General features: G+C 44.8%; 2 protein-coding genes across 6 annotated transcripts in view; one reads left to right on the top strand and one right to left on the bottom strand.

Annotated features, from left to right (window-relative positions):
• Window positions 1-4271: 4271 nt before the first annotated feature.
• Window positions 4272-14874, bottom strand: ATP5PF (ATP synthase peripheral stalk subunit F6). 3 transcript variants are annotated; one of them, XM_037525068.1, is made up of 4 exons: window positions 14697-14874; window positions 10480-10653; window positions 5757-5881; window positions 4272-4441 (listed from the first exon to the last, which is right to left on the bottom strand). In XM_037525068.1, the coding sequence occupies exons 2-4, from the start codon at window positions 10638-10640 to the stop codon at window positions 4404-4406; spliced, it is 324 nt and encodes a 107-aa protein (XP_037380965.1). In that variant the 5' UTR covers window positions 10641-10653; window positions 14697-14874; the 3' UTR covers window positions 4272-4403. The 3 variants fall into 3 exon arrangements, with proteins under 3 accessions (XP_037380965.1, XP_037380966.1, XP_037380967.1); XM_037525069.2 differs by lacking the exon at window positions 14697-14874 and adding an exon at window positions 14564-14641; XM_037525070.2 differs by lacking the exon at window positions 14697-14874 and adding an exon at window positions 13977-14001.
• The window catches only part of GABPA (GA binding protein transcription factor subunit alpha), a 34342-nt gene continuing 29609 nt past the window's right edge, over window positions 14504-19236 (top strand). Inside the window, exon 1 of one of the 3 annotated variants that reach the window (XM_037525065.2) lies at window positions 14504-14778. The gene's annotated coding sequence lies outside the window, so the exon portion shown is untranslated. Of the gene's footprint in view, window positions 14779-14824; window positions 14960-15202; window positions 15281-19236 lie in introns of those variants that run through there. The other 2 variants (XM_037525066.2, XM_037525067.2) reach the window with 2 other exon arrangements.

Below are 19236 nucleotides of genomic sequence, written 5' to 3'. Positions count from 1 at the left end.
TTAGGAAAATGTACAACTCAGGGAGAAAACAGAAAAATAAAGTCTTTAATACGTCCTACCCGATCCGCCGACCTGGAAACCCAAAGTCACTCTTAGAGCTGGCCGGATGCTGCGAGCTGGCGGGGAGCCAAAATGGGGATCCCCAAAGCCCACGTGTCTGCCTTTTATATCCACCTGGCTGCTTAACCCCACCCTCAGGTCCCAGCCACCTTCCCTTTGGTGGTGATGGGATTTGGAGTTTCCAGTGTCTTTGGCTTTGGCCTGGGGTGGGGGTGGAGTCCACAAAGCCTATATGGAATTAGCTTTGGGACATCCTTTTCCCCCTAACAATTTCATTCTTACCCGCCCACCCCTCACCACAGAAGTCCAAATCTCTACCTTAGTTTTTAAAAGACTGGAGTCAGACATGATGAATACATTTAAATTCTGTCACCGACAAAGGCCTTTCCTATCACTAAATCTCCCCAGCTGTAGCCTCTGGGTTATATGTGGTGATTGTCACTACACTGGTTCCTCACTTAGCATTTTGGTTCTCGGAACCATTAGGTTCTTTGAAACTGAAACTTTAAGTGAAAGAGTGTATAATGAAACCAATTACCTTAGGTTGATTGATAGAGACAAGAGTTTAAGTTCCTGCGGGCTGTCGATGGTGGCTGTTACCGGGAAAAGTCTAAAGACTCGTGGGGTCAGACACTTTCTGGTTCTGCATCCAGCCACATGCCGCTACAAATACAAACAAAAGGGCCTTTGCTGCAGAAAAAGAGAGAAAAATTACAATTTTTTCCACCAGCATTGTAGAGGGAGAGAGGGGTAGAAGGTCCAGTTATTGACTGATTTGGTGCAAGGTGCAGTTACAGCTTTAGTAGCTGGTAGGGTGGGTCAGGGGTCCGAGGTGGAGGTGAGGTTGGGGCATGAAGGTGGTGGCAGCTGCCTTCTACAGCAGCTCCCTAAGATGGAGCCCATGTCCTTTGCTCCTTTTTCTTTAAAAAAAAAAAAAAAAAAGAATTATTTTATTTATTTATGCATGTAAGAGCTAGGGTACAGGCCAGAGGTGCGGGGGGTTAGAGAATTCACCAGAGACAGAGTGGGGAACAGAACACGTGGATCTACTGAAATACACTGCTGAGGGGAGCAGCGGGCGAGTCAGGAGAGGTCTGCTGCGCCATGTGGGTAGCTCCCTGGCTGGGGATTGAACTCATGCTGCAGAGGCTGCAGATAGCTTCATAGTGAAGACTTAACCCTTTGCGCCACCAGGGAGGCCATGGTTCTGATACCGGAATGGTCAGGCCTAGTCTCTCAGCCAGGAATGGATCTCAGGCTGCAGGGCAGCGCTGAGCCCCAGCCGCTAGACCCCCACGGGTTGGTGTCTCACGAAGCCGCAGCAGGAACTTCGCAGACGCTCAGGCAAGCAAGCGAGAAGAGGCAGATTTGTTTATAGAAAGAAAAAGTTTATTGAGGAGGAAAAGAACAGAAATAAAGTGGGACTCCCAGGCCAGGGAACCAGGCCTGGGAGGGGCAAGGAAGCCCAAGTGGAGTTGTGTCTCAGGGAATATACACCTTCTTTCCCTGATTATTCTAAAACTCCACCAGTCTCTTTGTGATTGGTTAGTTCTGGCTGTCTCACTTAATTTGCTACTGAGTGGGGGATCTTCACATTCCTTATCTAACGGGTCTGTCTTTCCCCATTTGTTATGCTTATCGCTTTATCTTTATGGTTTAGTCCTCCAGGTGAGCATCTCTACACTTTATCTTATCACCTGAAGAAAACCGGGACCATTGTTAACATTGTCCGTGGTCCTGGGATGTTTGTTTTTCCCAGTGGAATTGGTTACATTCCCTTGGTTGTCCTTATCTCTGAAGCCTCCCTAAATTCTTCAGAGGTCCCCTCCTGCACTGTCCCTAAAACTGCATAATTCCTAGCTTGCCCTGTGTCTCAGTTCCTTTTTAAAGGTTCACAAAAATGGCTGCTCAGCTCCAACCCCTTTCCAGCAGGACATGAGGGCAGAGGCATTGCCTCCTCCAGCGTGGGTGCTGGTGGAGGGCCGGGAATGGAGTTTGGCTCTTCATCATGCAGGGTGTTCCTAGAGCCAAGGTGAAAAGCCCAGCTACCCATGCCCCCCAACAAAAACATCACCAAACTTCTAAATAAAGACCCAAACACCTCTAATATTCAGTAATTTGTCTTCTCATTCCTTCAGTTCAGCCCAAGGTCATGAGTGGCTGGTTCCTGGCAACTCAGGGTGCGAGGCAAGAACCCACGCTGGACAGGATGCCCTTCATCACAGGGCACATCACACCCTCCCCTCACTCATACCGGGGCAGTTGGGAACTGCCTAGTGAACGCAATTGCACAACTTTGGGATGTGGGGGAACAAGGATATCCGGACAGAGAGAATTTGTGAACTCCATAGTGGCCCCTGCTGAAATCGATGTTTTCTTTTCATCAATGTTATCACAAGATGACATTATGCAGAATCTGTGGCAAAAGTGACCTTTTTATCTTATCTTGCCTTTTGCTACATTCTCACCTGTTGTTTTCCGGAAACTTCCTCCCTCAAGTTCCCTTTCTCTTAGTCACTATTTCAATCTTTCCTGTTGTGAAGATTCTGTTACCTCTACTTCCCCCCTCTCCTTTTCCCATCCATCAAGTTACTGCCAAATTACTCAGGTCAAATCCCTCCTTTTCCTGCTAAAAAGCTTTTTTACTTCACATTGTCTGTCACCAAGTTCTAAGTCCCTTGGCCTGGGATTCTAGGCTTCTCCCCACCCACACGTCGTCATAGTGTCACAACCTACCTGTTCAGTCATGAGTTTGTGATTTCTCTTCCGTCGCCTTCGGTGCTCATCCAGATGAACTCGGTCATTTTTTCTCCACAAGGGCAAGTTTCCCCCCCTCTGTACATTCACTCATAAACACTCCCTCCGTTCAACCATGATTGCTCAATTTCCACCTTCTCGTGAAGACTTCCCTCCTTCTCCCTGCTGGAAGGTTTCCCCAGTTTCATCAGGGAGCATATGTGGGTCTTTTGAAGAAGGTATTCCTCAGCAGGTGACTCCAGCTAGTATGACCTGCCACATCATAGATTTACCTCTTTTGAAGTGACCTAAACTCATAAAGAAGACTGATTTCTACTATTAAAGATCTATCAAGACCATTATTTATGATTTTTTTTTTTTTTTTAAATACAAGCACTGGGTACAGTCAGAAGCGCGGGAGGATGAGAGAATTCACCAGAGCCAGAGCAGGGAACAGAACAGGCAGGCAGATGAAATACACTGCTGAGGGGAGCAGCGGGCGGCAGGAGGGGTCTGCGCGCCACATGGGACCCTTGCCCAGCGGCCGGGGATCAAACTGGCGCTGCAGAGGCTGCGGGTAGCTTTGCAACCCAGCGCTCAACCGCTGCGCCACCGGGGAGGCCCAAGACCCATATTTATTGACAAAGACCCATATTTATTGAGACGCATGAGAGAGACTGTCAGGTATAAAAATGCCGTTGTTTCCCCTCCTTTCCCAATAATTCACGGAGAGCCAGCCAGAGTTACCGAAACTTTGATGGCTGCTATGTGCTTCTCCATCACTTCTGTGCTGGGTCTTCCATCACTTGGGCAATACACCACCAAAGAGCCGTACCTTTTCAGCAAGTTCCTTTGGAGGCCCCTGTAACCGCCCCCCCACCCCCAAAACCCCTCTGCCCCTCACGCTTTCCCTCCTCTATCTGGATCACATTGTAATAAGCTCTGTAATCATCACTGCGAGGGCAAAGGAAGGTCCTGGTTTACTGGTCCTCAAAGCTTTAGCATTTGATAGAAGCCAAAACAACCGATGTTTATGTTCAAAATTACACTTGAATTTCTTTTTTTTTTTTAGTGGGACCCTCGCTGGCGGCTGGGGAACGAACTGGTGCTGCAGAGGCTGTGGGCAGCCTCGCAGCCCAGCGCTCAACTGCTGCGCCACCAGGGGAGGCCCTACACTTGAATTTCTTGAAAAATGTTATGATAAAGGATTTATAAACCATTTCTTTAATTTTGGGAGAATGTACATTTCTCCACGGGAAACACTCCTTAGGCCAGGGTGGCTCTCCTTAGGTAGCCACGTCCACAACTGTAGCCACACTCTGTGCACCCAGAAAGTCTGCCAGGTTATAGGCAAGTTGTACTCTGTAAGCAGATGGAGACTCTCCAAGGTCTCCATCTGCTTCTGTATAAGCAAACGGCAGGAATTAAAAACAATGCTAGAAGACAGAATTCAATACATGTAAGCAGATACCCAGCATCACCAATTATTTATTTGGAATCAGAATTAAAATCACATTTGACGGTGGTGAAATATGTTTATTCTGATACTTCTCCTAAGTTGTAAACTAATGCACGATAAATTACCAGATACATTTTACATCATTTCTTCAGGACTGTGGTTTGTCAATGACTTCAAACTTGGGTTCTAAGAAGAAAAATAGATTCAAATTAACCATTCTGCAATAAACTTACATTATCTAGAATACTTTAATATTTAAGTTACTAATATTATATTTTTTCAAAGTAAATACCTACCATTTAAAAAAATGTACATGGAAATAATAGCTAAAGACTTATTCAACACTTGCAGTAAGTCACTGACTTGACAAGAAATATTTAACTATCACAACCAAAAAGAAGATATTGTAATTCTCTCCAAGAGTCAGATGGAGAACAGGCACCAGTCAAACATCCAAGATCAGAAAGCTGATTGGGCCTCCCTGGTGGCGCAGCGGTTGAGAGCTGGGTTGCAAAGCTGCCCGCGGCCTCTGCAGTGCCGGTTCGATCCCCAGCCACCGGCAAGGGTCCCACATGGAGCGCAGACCTCTCCTGCCGCCCACTGCTCCCCTCAGCAGTGTACTTCTGTCCTTCTGCCTGCTCTGCTCCCCGCTCTGGCTCTGGTGAATTCTCTCACCCTCCCGCGCTTCTGACTATACCCAGTGCTTGTATAAATAAATAAATCTTTAAAAAAAAATTAAAAAAAAAAAAGAAAGAAAGAAAGCTGATAAATGATAGTCAGAATCCAAGTTCAGGGAGTTTGGTATCAGATGCCCACTGCGGGTTCCAATGAGCTGGCTACTAGCTGGCCACTCACGGGTAACTGTGAGCTATTTGCTATCTGCAAATCACAGGAGAGCATTCCTTGACTGCCTACGGAGTAGAGCCCGTATCACCAGGCAGACCTGGGGATGCCTAGGCCACTGTTGACCTGATTACGTGACTGTCTCCATGGTGGTCTCAGGATAACTCTGCCTGTGATAACATCAAATACTTTGCTGATGCAAATGGCTCTTGACTTATGGTCACGATGTCCCCTTCTCTGGTCCTCATAAAACTTTGTCCCCCATTCCAATCCCACCCTCTGGAGTTTATTCCTCATACCATTGTCACATGATCAGCTTTGACTAGCCTATCTGCTTTCAATCAACAGCCCAAGAATTTCTGCTCAAGAAGAGTCTTGCCTTGCAAACCTGCTCCATGACTGCTGTGTCCCTCATCACGTTCCCGCTGCAAAGCAGCAACAAAGTTCCTGTCACAATAGCTCTCTGCTTATATAACCTCCTATATCCTTTATCAACAGCAAACATTTATCCCAGGGTGGCCATGCTTGAGTCAGTATCCTAATAAATTCACACAATGTAATTGTCATTTAATTCTCTGACTAACCCAAGTATAAATGTATAAATATTCTACATTTAATGATCTCCCACAAGAATGAATCTGTCATTAAAGAGGCTCACCTTCAAATTTGAAGTTAGGGAACGCAGTCATATCTCCTTTGCCATACATTTGCTTAAGCTTAAAAAGCTCTCTATCCAGCTCTTGCTGATATTCTGGGCCGGTATCAACAGGTCCTCCAGATGCCCTGTTATGTAAATGAACAAGTGAAAAAACTCACTGTAGGCACTAGTTTACATAAACAAAATTCTTACCATCATATATATATATTTTTTAAAGATTTATTTATTTCTTTATACAAGCATTGGGTACAGTCAGAAGCGCAGGAGGGTGAGAGAATTCACCAGAGTCAGAGCAGGGAACAGAACAGGCAGACTGACGAAATACACTGCTGAGGGGAGCAGAGGGCGCGGCAGGAGAGGTCTGTCGTGCCATGTGGGACCCTCGCTGGCAGCCGGGGATTGAACTGGCACTGCGGAGGCTGCAGGCAGCTTCGCGGCCCAGTGCTCAACCACTGCGCCACCAGGGAAGGCCCTCTTATCATCATTTTAATAGACCTCTTATGGGTATCAATGTAAGGAAAAATATACTTTTCCAAAGAAAACAAGTATTTCCACTTGAATTTCAATTAAACTGATTGAGATTAGTTTAATTGAAATGAGGCAACTTCAAACAAAGGAACATTCAAGGTTTGTTAGTATCAAGGACATTTATTGAGGCAGAATCTCTCTAGGTCTAAGTTTCAATAAGAGATAATGGCTGCGTCTGTGGCTGGAGTCAATGACTGCACCCACTTGGACATCAGCGTTACTACACAGTAACTGCATAAACCAAAGCAAGGCACAAAGCACTCTAAACTTAAGTTTCAACATCTAAAACAGCAAGTCCTCTAGGCTAGCAGGGAATACATGATAAGCTTCTGTAGGGAAAGGAAAAATGTCAGGCTTTTCTGCCCTCCCGCCATCAGGATAAATGATGGATCCTTGAGGTCCTGAATGCATGCCTGATGGCAGTCACCTGGAATAGGGTGCAGGCATAGGTAGATGGGATTCACCTGGGCTAAGACTGTGCTTTTTTTAAGGGCGGAGTCATGGGGATGCCAGCAGAAGCCGAGAACGAACAGAAGCAAAGAAGCAGAAGCAAAGAAGGCCGGAGAGCCCAGAGAGAGTGAAGACTTGCTGGGGGCTGGGAGGCCTGCCAGCCTCCCGGCCCCCCAGCACCCTTGCCTGCTGTGTACCGGGTAAATCCCAACAAAAGACCTGCAAAAACCACTAAGGACTCTGACTCCTTTACCCGGTCTGCATGGGATCCTAGAAAACCTGCACTGTGTCCAGTCCTGCCCTTACAGCTTCAAAGACATGGTTTAATAAAAAGTTACTTCAGTTGAAGAGAGCACATTTTTGCTAAAAGAATTTCATTTAAAAGATGGCATGTATGCAAATGTATTTTGGGTCAAATTTTATTAGGAAACATTCTAAAACTGAAAAAGCAAAGATGTGGCAGTGGTAAAGCACTGGCTGGATGTGGGGAATATTAAGCAGGCTAGATGGAAAAGCCCCATCTTGGAAGGGGCTAGAATGTTAAATTGGGGAGTTCGTATTTTATTTGAGAAGCAATAAAGTGACAAAATTATTTTTTTTTTTTTTTAAAGATTTATTTATTTATTTATTTATACATGCACTGGGCACAGTCAGAAGCACGGGAGGGTGAGAGAATTCACCAGAGCCAGAGCGGGGAGCAGAGCAGGCAGAAGGACCGAAGTACACTGCTGAGGGGAGCAGGGGGCGGCAGGAGAGGTCTGCGCGCCATGTGGGACCCTCCTCCGGTGGCCGGGGAGCAGCCGGGGATCGAACCGGCGCTGCAGAGGCTGTGGCAGCTTCGCAACCCAGCGCTCAACCGCTGCGCCACCAGGGAGGCCCAAAGTGACAAAATTATTAAAGTTGTGCTTTGGAAGATGAATTTAGCAGCACACCAATGAGATCTCAGTTTTTGTACAATTTCTTCTGTTGGTCACAATGTTATTGGGAATGAACAATACATTTACAAATGAAAATTCCATCAAAGATAGTAATATTTTCATTTGCTGAAAGCATATGGACTTACTTATATTTAAGAATTTTTGCAAAGCATAAGACAGCTCAAATTTAAGAACATACTAATGCTTCATAACATGGACCCAACTTTCTTCTGGATCAGCATGAGCAAAAGAACTTTCTGTGATGAGAGAAATGCTCTCTATCTGTGCTGTCTAAAGGCAGTCTAGTTATTGAACACTAACAATGTGGCTAAGCAGATTAAGGAACTGGCTAATGTGGCTAAGCAGATTAAGGAATTGCTACAAGCTTTAGAAACTGCTTTGAGAAGATGTAGTCAATCTCAGCAAGTTACCATTACTGATAGAAAATGGCTACTATAACTTTAACATGCACTCATGATAAAAAAGGACCAGAAATCATCTATATCAACTGAATTTATGTCCAAGTTCACTTGTTTATTATTTTATCTCCACTCTAACACAGTGACTAGGCCAAAGCAAAGTATACTGTTTATTTCACTTAAAAAACACTAGACATAATAATTTATTGAATCACTTAAGCGCTAAGTCCCATGAACTAGGTACTGCTATTATCATCCCCGTTTCACTTATGAGAAAACTGAGAACAAAGGTGAAATAACCTGCCCAAGTGGCAGAGCCAGAATCCAGTCCAGAGCTCATGCACGGAACACTTCTTCACGTTGTCTGCCCAAATGAATGAACTAGACTGCTTAGATTCAGATTGCAACTAACACTAGACTTCTTATTGGACAGGTTTTTAAGAACAATTAAAGTGCAAACAGCATCAATTCGAAGATGCCGTAACATGTCCAGAACACTCAAATTCCACTACTGGTCCTGGTCACCTACTTCCTGAGTAGCGCCAAAGTCCCAGGACCCTTTAATTGCTCCCTTCTTCCAGGCTCTCCACCAGGTCCCCCAGATGGGTTCAGTCTCTCAATATGTTGTCTCTGTTATTTTTATATTCTTATTGCCATGAAAACAAGGTTTTCATCAACTAAAACTTGATTACATTTTCCTAAAAGATATATCTTCTCTCTTCTGTTCCAATTTTTCTAATACACCGTGATTATATTATCTTCCTAACAAAGAAATCTTACCCAACCCCACCATCCTGCTCAAAAATCTTTAAATTTTCTAATTCTCTTAAACATCTATCATAGTATCTTTTCTTTTTACTTTTTTAAAAAGATTTATTTATTTATATAAGCATTGGGGTACAGGTCAGAGGCGCGGGAGGGTGAGAAAATTCACCAGAGACAGAGCAGGAAGCACAACAGGCAGAAGGACAGAAGTACACTACTGAGGGGAGTAGTGGGCGAGACAGGAGAGGTCTGCCTCACCATGTGGGAATCTCCCTGGCCGGCTGGGAATCGAACCGGTGCTGCAGAGGCTGCGAACAGCTTTACAGTGCTACACTCAACTCGCTGTGTCACAGGGGTGACCCTATCACATAGTATCTTAACTGCCTGGTCTATAATCAAGGCCTTCTATAATCCCTCATTCTAACCCCATCCTATACGCTGCTCCCTTTGCACTCATGCCCCATACTCTTGGGAAACAACATTTCACAATTTCCCAGTACACTTTGTACTTTCTAGTTTATATGTCTTAGCTCACATCTCTCCTCTGAAACGATATTCTCCTCCCACCGGCATTTATCTGTCCAACCTTCATACCTGGGGTAGACCCCCAGGTGTGGGTGCCTATGAAGGCTCTATAGGTTTGAGAATCTTTGGAACTAATTAAGATCATGAATAAATTCTTCTTCTTTTTTTTTTTAACTGGAACAATCTATACCTGTCCCTGATCATCTCAGAAAGGAAAGAATGACCTGAAACGCTACCTTCAGTACCAAGATAAAACAGTCACCCCTCCAAACTGCTTTCCAAAAGGCCTCCAGCTAGAAAGGAGCATTCTCTCCTACGACTGCCACAAACACTGCATGTGTCACTATATTAGCATCTAGCCCATTTTACCTCATAGCTTACTCATTTGGCTCACAAGCTTCCTAACTCTACATATTTTAAGATTAGAAATGCTATGTGGCTTCTTTCTCTGTGGCCAATCACACTTAACAGGCTGTGTCTTACACATAGTAGACAAGTAAAACAGCTATGAATTGACATATACTATTTTTCTAAGACTTAGGGGGTTAGCTAAGGTTATCATTCTTCTTCCAAACTGTGTGGCCCTATAATTCTGGTTTCTTCTAACTTGCTTTATGCCATCTCAAGTCCTTTGTCTTTCAGTAGTCCCAGAAATATATACCCATAAATAACGCAATAGAGAAAACACTGTGTTTATATAATTCTCCCAAATCATGATTTCATAGAAAGGACACAAAACTGCGTTAGAATATTTTAGTTATGTTTTTCTCCCAATTCGTTTTATGAATTTAGGCTACTCAATGTTAAAAGGATGTAATTCTCTCAAATGTACTTCATAAATGACTTCAAAGATTCTATCTGTGTCTATAAATTGACTACATATCTAAAATGACAATAGATTTGATGGAATACTTTCTTGGAACATATATAAGGGGTATAAAATTAGGACTCAAAAAAAAAAAATCAAGATACTACTATCTTCTTTTGGAGCACCAAAAGGACCGTTCACGTCAAGAATCAGTTCAGCAAAGGTCTCAGACACTTTCAAATATCCAGAAATTAACTTTACTGAATGCATACCCTATTTATATTTATACCACAGTTGATTTACCCACTTACTGTCGCTTAGTTTTGTATTCTCTAATCTTGTCCACAAAGATTTTCTGTACAGGATCAAGTTCCTTAAATGCCACTGCCGTGGCACCAATGTTCCTCCTGAAATGAACTGACACTGCAGACTGAATGAAAGAGGAGAACTTGAAGAGCCTCTGAAGAATCATGGTGATTCTGTAACTGAAAACAAGCACCAAAATGTTAAAATACTTAAAAATATATCCAAAATTTAAAAAATAGCGATGCCCATATCACAAGTGGGAATCTAATTCTTCTGTAACGGAACCATAGAAATGTTACAGAACTCAGTGAATGCAAAGGACAGTCAACTGACCAGCACCCTTCCCTCTACATTCTCCACTAGTATTTTGCATCTTAATTAAAAAGTCCTGAGACCTGGGAGTGCAAACTGGTCCAACCACTATGGAGAGCTGTGTGGAGATTTCTGGACCTACTAAACATAGAGCTTCCATATGATCCAGCAATTCCACTCCTAGGTATTTACCCAAAGGACACAGAAACATCAATTCCAAAGAACACCTGCACCCCTATGTTTATAGCAGCACTATTTACAATAGCTAAGCTTTGGAAACAGCCCAAATGCCCAAAAATAGATGACTGGATCAAGAAGATGTGGTACATATATACCGTGGAATATTACTCAGCATTCAAAAAAGATAAACACATGCAATTTGCAGCAACATGGATGGCGCTGGAAGGGATCATGCTCAGTGAAATAAGCCAAAAAGAAAAAGAAAAATACCGGATGATCTCACTCATAGCAGGAATCTAGAAAACTTAAATAAGGGACCAGGAAAATGAATAACTATAAGAAAGTGAAAATCAAAATCAACAAAAAACTATGAACCAGAGACACTTTTTGGGGGGTGGGGGCCGGGAGGGGAGGGATTGGGGTCAGAATGGGGCATTTGCAATTGTATGGGGGAATATAAAAATAAAATTTATTATTAAAAAAAAAAAGAAATACTAAGACTATATAAGAAAAGTATGAGTATGGGAATCTGAACTCTGGAAAGGTTATGGGGTCTGAAGTAGCTGATCACATCTGTAGCAGGAAGAGAGCACAAAGAGAACAGAAATTGAAGTTCAGGATAGTCTTTAAGTAGAAAGAGAGAAGCAGAGATCTTAGAGTCCAATACTATGGGTCACATATTAAAAAAAAAAAAAAAAAATTACCATAAAAAAAAAAAAAAGTCCTGAGACCTAGAAGCTGTTGGTAACAACTCAGGAATACTGCAATATTGCTAAAATTAAAAGGGGCTTCTCTCAGGCCTGGGACTCCACTAAGATTACATGCAGAAAGAAAGCACAAAATCTGGGGTGGAGTGTTTCTTCTCTATGAATTTAGTCTTGGGTCAGAGCAAACAATGGAGCTAGAATGTTCAAAAAAACAAAAACAAAAACAAAAACAAAAAACAGCCTGTTGCCAGTGGGGAAAGAACAACACTGGCCCACAAATCAATGTACCAGGTCTGCCAAGAGAGATGGCCAGGGAGAGTGGATACAGTTGCCTCAGCTAGGACTGACAGCGGGGGGGGGGCCTTCTACTTCGCAGGCCCTCAGTGGAAGAAACTGCTCTGTCAAAACTGCAGGATCCCAGGCATTCATGGGCACCATCACCACCAAGAACAGCAAGGAAAAACAGCAACCAGCCCAAGAGAGTCTGCTATGAGAGGGATAAACAGGCAGTGCAACCTAATCAGTAAAATAAAATTTGTGAAGGAGCCAGAGGTCTGAATTTTAAAAATAAGGACTTACAGACTTCCAATCCCTTAGATTTCTGAAGCTAAAATACTTGATATTCTAACTCAAAGATTTCACTAGATGAGAGAAAGCTCTCAGTTGTGATCTCATTTAGTGTCTTGAAAGATAAAATACAATAAAATTCCAAATTCCAATGAAAATATGCAAATAGGAATTCGAAGAAATTCCCCTCTGAGAAAAAAATGGAATCTCTTAAACTGAGAGGGCTTACCAAACTCTATGTTGGGATGATAACAAAATAGTTTGGAAAAATTTCCAAACAAAATGAAACTTTGAAATGCTACATGATTTCCATGCCCCATTTTCCAATTATCTAATTATTTAATCATCATCATCATCGCCATCTTACTGACAATGGATTTCTACTAAGTTATAATACCACTGCTTAGTGTGATAGTGTAGTTTGTAGTAATATGAAAATTGTTACTGGTTTATATTAACACATAACTGGGAATAAGTATCTAGAAACTACAGCAGTATGATGGGGTAATTTTATATTTAACTTAAAAACTTGAGTTTGTATTTTGTGTCTTCATTGTCTTTCTCTTTCAGCTAATTTTCTCAATAATTACTAAAAGAAATACTACAATCAACAAAATATCCTTCACCTACCAGTATAAAAGCAAATTTATTTGAACAAATTAAAGATATCATGTATCTTACCCCATCAGTGAAAAGTATTTCCAAGCAAATAACAAATGACCTTAAGGTGCTACTTATTATCGTTCCCATTTTAAATATGCAGAAACCAGGTTTTATGGGTAAGTACCTGGTCCAAGGTTACACAGTATAATTTAACTGGACACAATCATTTTAAAAATTATGTAACTTGATGTCTATTTTCTCTTTGACCATCTAAGATTTGCTCAGTCCTGGGTTTTTTGCAAAGCAATTCCCAATATATTCTCTTCTTCTACCTTTACAAAACTGTTAGGAATCAAAGGAAGGTGCTCTTAGCCCTTTACAGATAAATAAAACTATTTCTAAAGAAAAGTTATTAAATTGTCCATATTCCCACAGCTAATGTGTTCGAAATCTAACTACAAAGAATCCTGTTATTTTTACTGCAACAAGGATAAAATCTAGTTCATTTTTTCAATTTCTATTATCTAAGTACTACTGATTTCAAGAACACATTCTAATTTTGGTCTTTCTCCTGAACTCCAAACCTATACCTTCAACAAGTTCTCTCCTCTATTGCAAAGTCCGACAGGGCACCAAACATCAGCTTGTCTTCAAAGAGAACTCATGATCTCACCATCAAAATTTGTTCCTGCTCCTTTCACTGATTAAATTCATTGCGAAAATATTGAGTGGGGAGTCACTCTGTCCACGCTCAAGTGGAAGACATGTCATTATACACAAACACGTAAATACCAAACTGGGGTAAACGCTCCACTCCAATACTATGGGGTGCCACAAGAGCCTATGGCAGGGATTCGGCACCGTCTACAAGACTGGGGAGGGCACCCCGAGACAGGGCACAGCAAGTACAGAGGCCTCGAGGTGGGATGGAGCGGGGTTCTCCGTTATAGCAGTGAGTGACTTGCCCAACACCGGTCTGTCTGCTGCCTCCTCAGTGTACATTTCTAAAGTGAACCCGCCCAGCTCTTCTCTGCCCTCCTGGAAATATTGCGAACGCTCAATGCCCCCCTACTTGGAGCTCCGCCCTCTGCTCCCCCAGTCTGACCTCCCCCCTCGTTCCGAGCTCCTCCTACCTCTTCCCCCAGACCCCGCTCGGCTCCTCGGGGTTCAAGAGCTGTGAGAATGTGCAGGGAAAGTATGAGTAAGACAAAGGCCTAAGGATGATGCATGATCAACACTTCCAGGCGGGGGGTGAACTTTTAGGGTTCCTGTCACCCCTTTCTCCCGCCGAGGCGCACGCCTTGCTTACATAACCCAGAGCCCCTCTCCGCGCCCGGGCCGGGCAGGCGCGCAGCAGGCTTGACCTTGGGGCGCCCGGGCCGGACTCCGGCTCCTTAACCCCCTGGCCTCCCAGCCCCCCGCAAGGCCCGGGGTGCCCGCAGAGGGGTATTCCCGGGGCTATCCACCAAGTCCCCCGCACACTTAACAGGGCGGCGGGCACCGAGGCCGCGGGCCAGGCCGGGAGCCGCCGGGGTCCCGGGGCTGCCCCGCTGCAGCCGGGCAGAGGTCACGGGCGGCCGAGGCCCGGGGCACAAGCTCAGCCTCGAAGTCCCCAGAGGCCGAGCCGCTGCAGCTGACCTTCCAGTCACCTTGCACCCGAGCAGAAGCCCAGACTTCAAGTCCCCAGAGGCCGGGCCGGCCCAGCTCCCCTCCCAGTCACCTTGCACTCAGTCCCCGAGCTGCCAAGGCCAGCGCCGCCACCGCCGTTCCACTTCCGGCCCTGGCCCCGCCCCCACCGCCTACCCGCCATCGCAGTGCATTATGGGCCGCCGTTTCAGTCGGTCGACACTCACCGGACAGGAAACGTCTCGGAGAAAGTCTGCGACCGGACGGCTCTAGGTGAAACAGACGCCAAACAGGAGGAGGAAGTGGAGGGTAAGTGCTTCCGGGTCCCCTGGCGAAGCCTCCGCCATCTTCCCGTCGCCTAATTTGACCCGCTCTCTTTTTCCCTCCTGGACACCTGGGGGTGTGCGCATGCGCACTTGGGCTCGCCTCTCCCCTAGTTCACCCCCACCCCCCGCCCCGAGTCGGAGTCCTGCTCCTTGGGGTGGTGGAGGTGTGTGATCGTGCGCGGACGGGGAGAGCGTGGAAAACAAAGAGGACGGGGGCGTTGCGCGCCCGTGGGCCTCGCGGGCCTCCGTTGCCGCGGGCGTTCGCTTCGCGCACGCTGCTGGGAGTTGTAGTTCAGGGCCCGGGGGCGCCTGGGAGGCGGGAGGGGTCGGAGTTTCTCGGCGCCGACTCCGCGGGAAGGGCCCGGGGCCTCCCACTTGGAGCCGCGGGAGCTGCGGGCCTTACCGGGGCGACGCTGCACGTGGAGCCCGCACCGCCGCTCTCCTCGGCCCGGAGCGCGGGCGGCGGCCGGGCCGACTCCGGAGCGGTGAGTGCGGCCGCGCGGGGGGAGGAAGCGAGCGCGGCCCGCGCGGGCGGCCTCGTTCCGGGGCCTTCTCCCCTCCGCGGCCCCCCGCGGCCGCCGCTGTGTTTTGTTTCCGCTGGTCCCCGGCTCTGCGACTCCTATTTCCGTTCGTGGAGGCTGGAGGGAGCCGGGTGGGGAGGGGCGCGGAGGCTGTGCGGGGAGGGGCGGGGGCGCGCGGGGGGCCGGGGAGCCGCGCGCCCCGGGGCCCGGGCCGGGGTGTCACCGCTCGCCGCTGTCCCCCCAGCTCCGGGCACCCCCCTTTTCCCCCCGGCGGGCCGCGGTGTCCACCGCGGGCAGGTGACCAGGTGCCTCCGGGGTTGCAGGGAAGATGCGAGACCTTCCCCCCACCCCGCGCCCCCCACCTCCCCCCGACCTGGCGATCTGCTGGGACTTGGGGACTTGGGGTCCAGCTGTCCTTGGGGCGGCTGCGGAGCCTGCTGCTAACGTCCTGCTGCTCTTTGGGTTCTTGTAAAAGCGAGGAAGAGGAGGGGGCACGATGCGTTTTAGCTTATCAACTTTTAAAGTTGTTTTTTTTTGTTGTTTGTGTGGTGTACTGGGGTGGACCCCGACTTTGCACGCTCCAGTTTGGGGATCCTGGCTTGACGAGGCTGAGGGCTGCAGGGCAGTGCTCCTCGGAGCTGCTGCAGGACGAGCAGCCACTTAGAGCCGCGAGCAGCAGGTCCGACTCGTGGGCGGAGCAAAGATGTAGCAGGGGAGCAAAGTAAAAGGCTGGGCGGTAACATTCTCCGATACTATGTTGTCTCGCGCTGCAGAAGAAACTGGGCATTTGTTTCGCGTTTGCTTTAAGATAGTAACCTCTTGAGGGTTGAGCAGGCTTTCTAAATTTATTTTCAAGTGTAGTCTCTCATAGGTAGATTTTAAATTCATTTCACCTGGATGGCATCCTCAGGCGCATTTGTCATGAATTGTGCATGGGTTTGAAGTCATAAAGTAGCAAGCTAGGTGTTAAATTGGGAATCGTGAGAGCATGTGAAGGCGGAATACTAAACTACAACTTGACTTTAAGCTCAACTTTTATTTATAAAATTTCAAATTTACAAGAAAACTTAGACTATATATATAGTGAAATTAAACGGTGAACACCTTTGGGTGGTGGAGGGGGGCACCTGGTGTTCTTTCTCCAGATTTAGGGGAGTGCTTGAGCTCTTGCCCTTCCAATTCTTTTTGCTTCTCACCGCTCTCTCCCCAAGACTATTGGCTTTATTTTTTAAAACGAAAATGCCTTAATTACCTCAGGCGGTTGAAAGTTAACTTGGGAAAATGTGTAGCTGATCATGCAGGTACTCTTAGACTACACATATTTATTTGTTTTTTATTTTTCTTTGTTGAGGAAAATTGTCTTGAACTCTGTAAACTAATAATGTGTTTCAGTAAACACTGTCCTGAAAATTATCTGCAGCTCCAAAAGAGAATGTTGAACATAACTGTATATTAAAGGGAGAATACTAGCCTTTCCCATAACTTACTTTAGGTTACATTTTAGTTGTATCCATTTTGTGAAGCATGAACTCCAGGTTAGATTGAATCTAGGGAAATGGGTTATCAGGGGGCAGTACTGAGGTGGAAAGGTTCCAAGTAATATTCTCTTTTGTCTTTTCTTAAGTTTATTCACGTAGAATTCTGGGGAATTGGTTCTAGAAAAGAGTTAAAACGTACTCAAGCACTGATACCAAGGATTTGGACAATTTCCCACCCCTCTCCATTTCTTCTCTAGGCTAAATTTACCTACATCTCCTTTGCTTCTCTAGGCTAAATTTAGAGAACTGAAAGAGAAAGATCTATCAATGCAGAGACTATGAGTGATTATTTCCTCAAGAAGTATATGGGGTTTATTTTTTTTTTCTTTATTTGGCACCCTCTAAGGATTGATATTTAAATCTTGGGAGAAAATGACAGTACATTTGAGAAGTCTCAATTTTACTGCCTATATTAAAGGAAACCTCAGATAAACCTTTCAAACCTTTATGACCGCTCTCACCTGCTTCCTCATTAGCCTTTCTGTTTTTCCAAAGTCCCTAGAAAATTCATGTTTTTCTAATTTTTAAAAAAAAAATAGAAATAGATTATGGAGATGGGATTGTCTATACTTAACATCAGTGTAAGCCCTGAAAATAAAATATCTTTTAAAGTGTTATTCTATAAGCATTGTTCTGTTTCTTTTTTTCCCCCACTGTATACATTTTACATTTTGTGTGTGTGTGTGTGTATTCCCTATGTGTATGTATTATCTCCTTGGTATTGTTTTTAAAGATTCATTTATTTATGCGTACAAGAACTGGGGTACTGGCCAGAGATGCGGAGGCTGGGGGGGCGCATGAGAGGACTCACCAGAGACAGGGTGGGGAACAGAACAGGCAGGCTGATTGAAACACACTGCTGAGGGGAGCAGCGGGCGAGACAGGAGAGGTCGGCTTCGCCATGTGGGTTTCTCCCTGGCCGGCCAGGAATCGAACTCATGCTGCAGAGGCTGCGGATTGCTTCATAGTGTGGTGCTTAACCCCTTGCACCACCAGGGAGGCCCTATCTCCTTGCTGTTAGCTGCTCCTAAAGTTCCTTAGTGTACGCACCTTTACATTTTCTGAGATATTTTCTTACCTGGGGTACTTATGCAGGCTTCAGCTTCCAATGATCACTGCAAAACTGGCCTTAGCATCCTGTAATCAAAGTGAGTCTTGATAATAGGATAAAATGTTGATAGTAGTCACATGTTTCTGGAATGTTTATCTCAGTTCAAGATTGTTGGGTCATAGGTATATGCCTCCTGATTTGAACAAGTGCAGCTAGATTTTTCTCTAGTATAGCTAGACCTGCCTATACCCCATCAAGAGAGGCAGAGGATTCTTATATTTCCATGTCCTTATTAATTTGCCACATATACACGTAGGGAATAAAGTGGTAGTTCCTTATTTTTAAATTGCATTTTTGAATGACTTAAATTTGAGCATTTCTTCATGTTGTTGGTCATTTTGGTTTCCCTTTATGTGAAGTACCTTTTCCTATCTTTAACCTGCTTTTCTAATGCTTGATTTGGGGAGGTGAGGGTGAGTTGTTACCATCTTTTGGGAATTTATTTTGTATTCTAATCATTAGTGCCTTGTCACTTTTGGTTATTGGAAATATCCTTTTCTGCTCTGTAGCCTGTCATTGAACATAAATCTTAATTTTTTATGTAATCCATCATTTTTCCTTGTGTTTTGGGAATTTTATTTAAGAAATTCTTTTCTATCCTTGGGCTACAAAGTATCACCATTTTCTTTTTTCAGCTTTACCCTTTGAAATGTAAACCTTTCAGACATCTAGAGTCAATTATATATGGTGTGTAGTAATAGTTCTTGTAACGTTTATTCAGCACATACTAAGAGAGTACCTACTAAGGGTGAAAGACTGTTCACAATACTTTGTATAAGTCTGTAAACAAATGCCCCTGCCCTTGTGGAAATGAAATTGCTCTACATGTGTAAAACCCTTCCCACTTTAAGAAGCTAGGACAGTCCCAAGGCCAGACAAACCAACTTAAATTCCTTAAGTCACTTTTGAACAATTTTAGTCTTTACACTTGGATGATGATCCAAGAGGAAGAGGAAGAAAGAATAAATCTAGTGAACAAATGAAATAGTGTGTTAGAGGACAAGGGCTGTGGAGAAGAAGGAAGAATAGAGGAGACAGATTATAGAATTAAATGGGGTAGTCAGAGTATAGATAATCCCTAAACTAATAGTTGAGTTTAGATGGTTTTTCAACCTTGCAATGGTACTGAAGCTGTCCTCATTAAGGAGAAATCATACTTTGAATTTTGATCTTTTCTCAGGCTAGCAATATGCATTGTGATGCTGTCGTGATGCTGGGCAGTGGCAGTGAGCCCAGCAGTCTGTTTTCCATTTCTAGCACAGTATTCAATA

Source organism: Talpa occidentalis, unplaced genomic scaffold, assembly GCF_014898055.3.
Source record: "Talpa occidentalis isolate TD23 unplaced genomic scaffold, MPIMG_talOcc4v2.1 talOcc4.4, whole genome shotgun sequence".
Lineage (NCBI taxonomy): Eukaryota > Metazoa > Chordata > Mammalia > Eulipotyphla > Talpidae > Talpa > Talpa occidentalis.
Note: the sequence above shows the minus strand (reverse complement) of the source record. Positions and strands in the feature narration are given on the sequence as shown.

Excerpts from the sequence above, each read along its gene's own strand:
- ATP5PF (XM_037525068.1), bottom strand. The coding sequence starts at position 10,640 with ATGATTCTTCAGAGGCTCTTCAAGTTCTCCTCTTTCATTCAGTCTGCA. Across the intron at positions 5,882-10,479 it reads GAATACAAAACTAAGCGACA|GGCATCTGGAGGACCTGTTG; the intron begins GTAAGTGGGTAA and ends TTTACATAACAG. Across the intron at positions 4,442-5,756 it reads CCCTAACTTCAAATTTGAAG|AACCCAAGTTTGAAGTCATT; the intron begins GTGAGCCTCTTT and ends TTTTCTTCTTAG.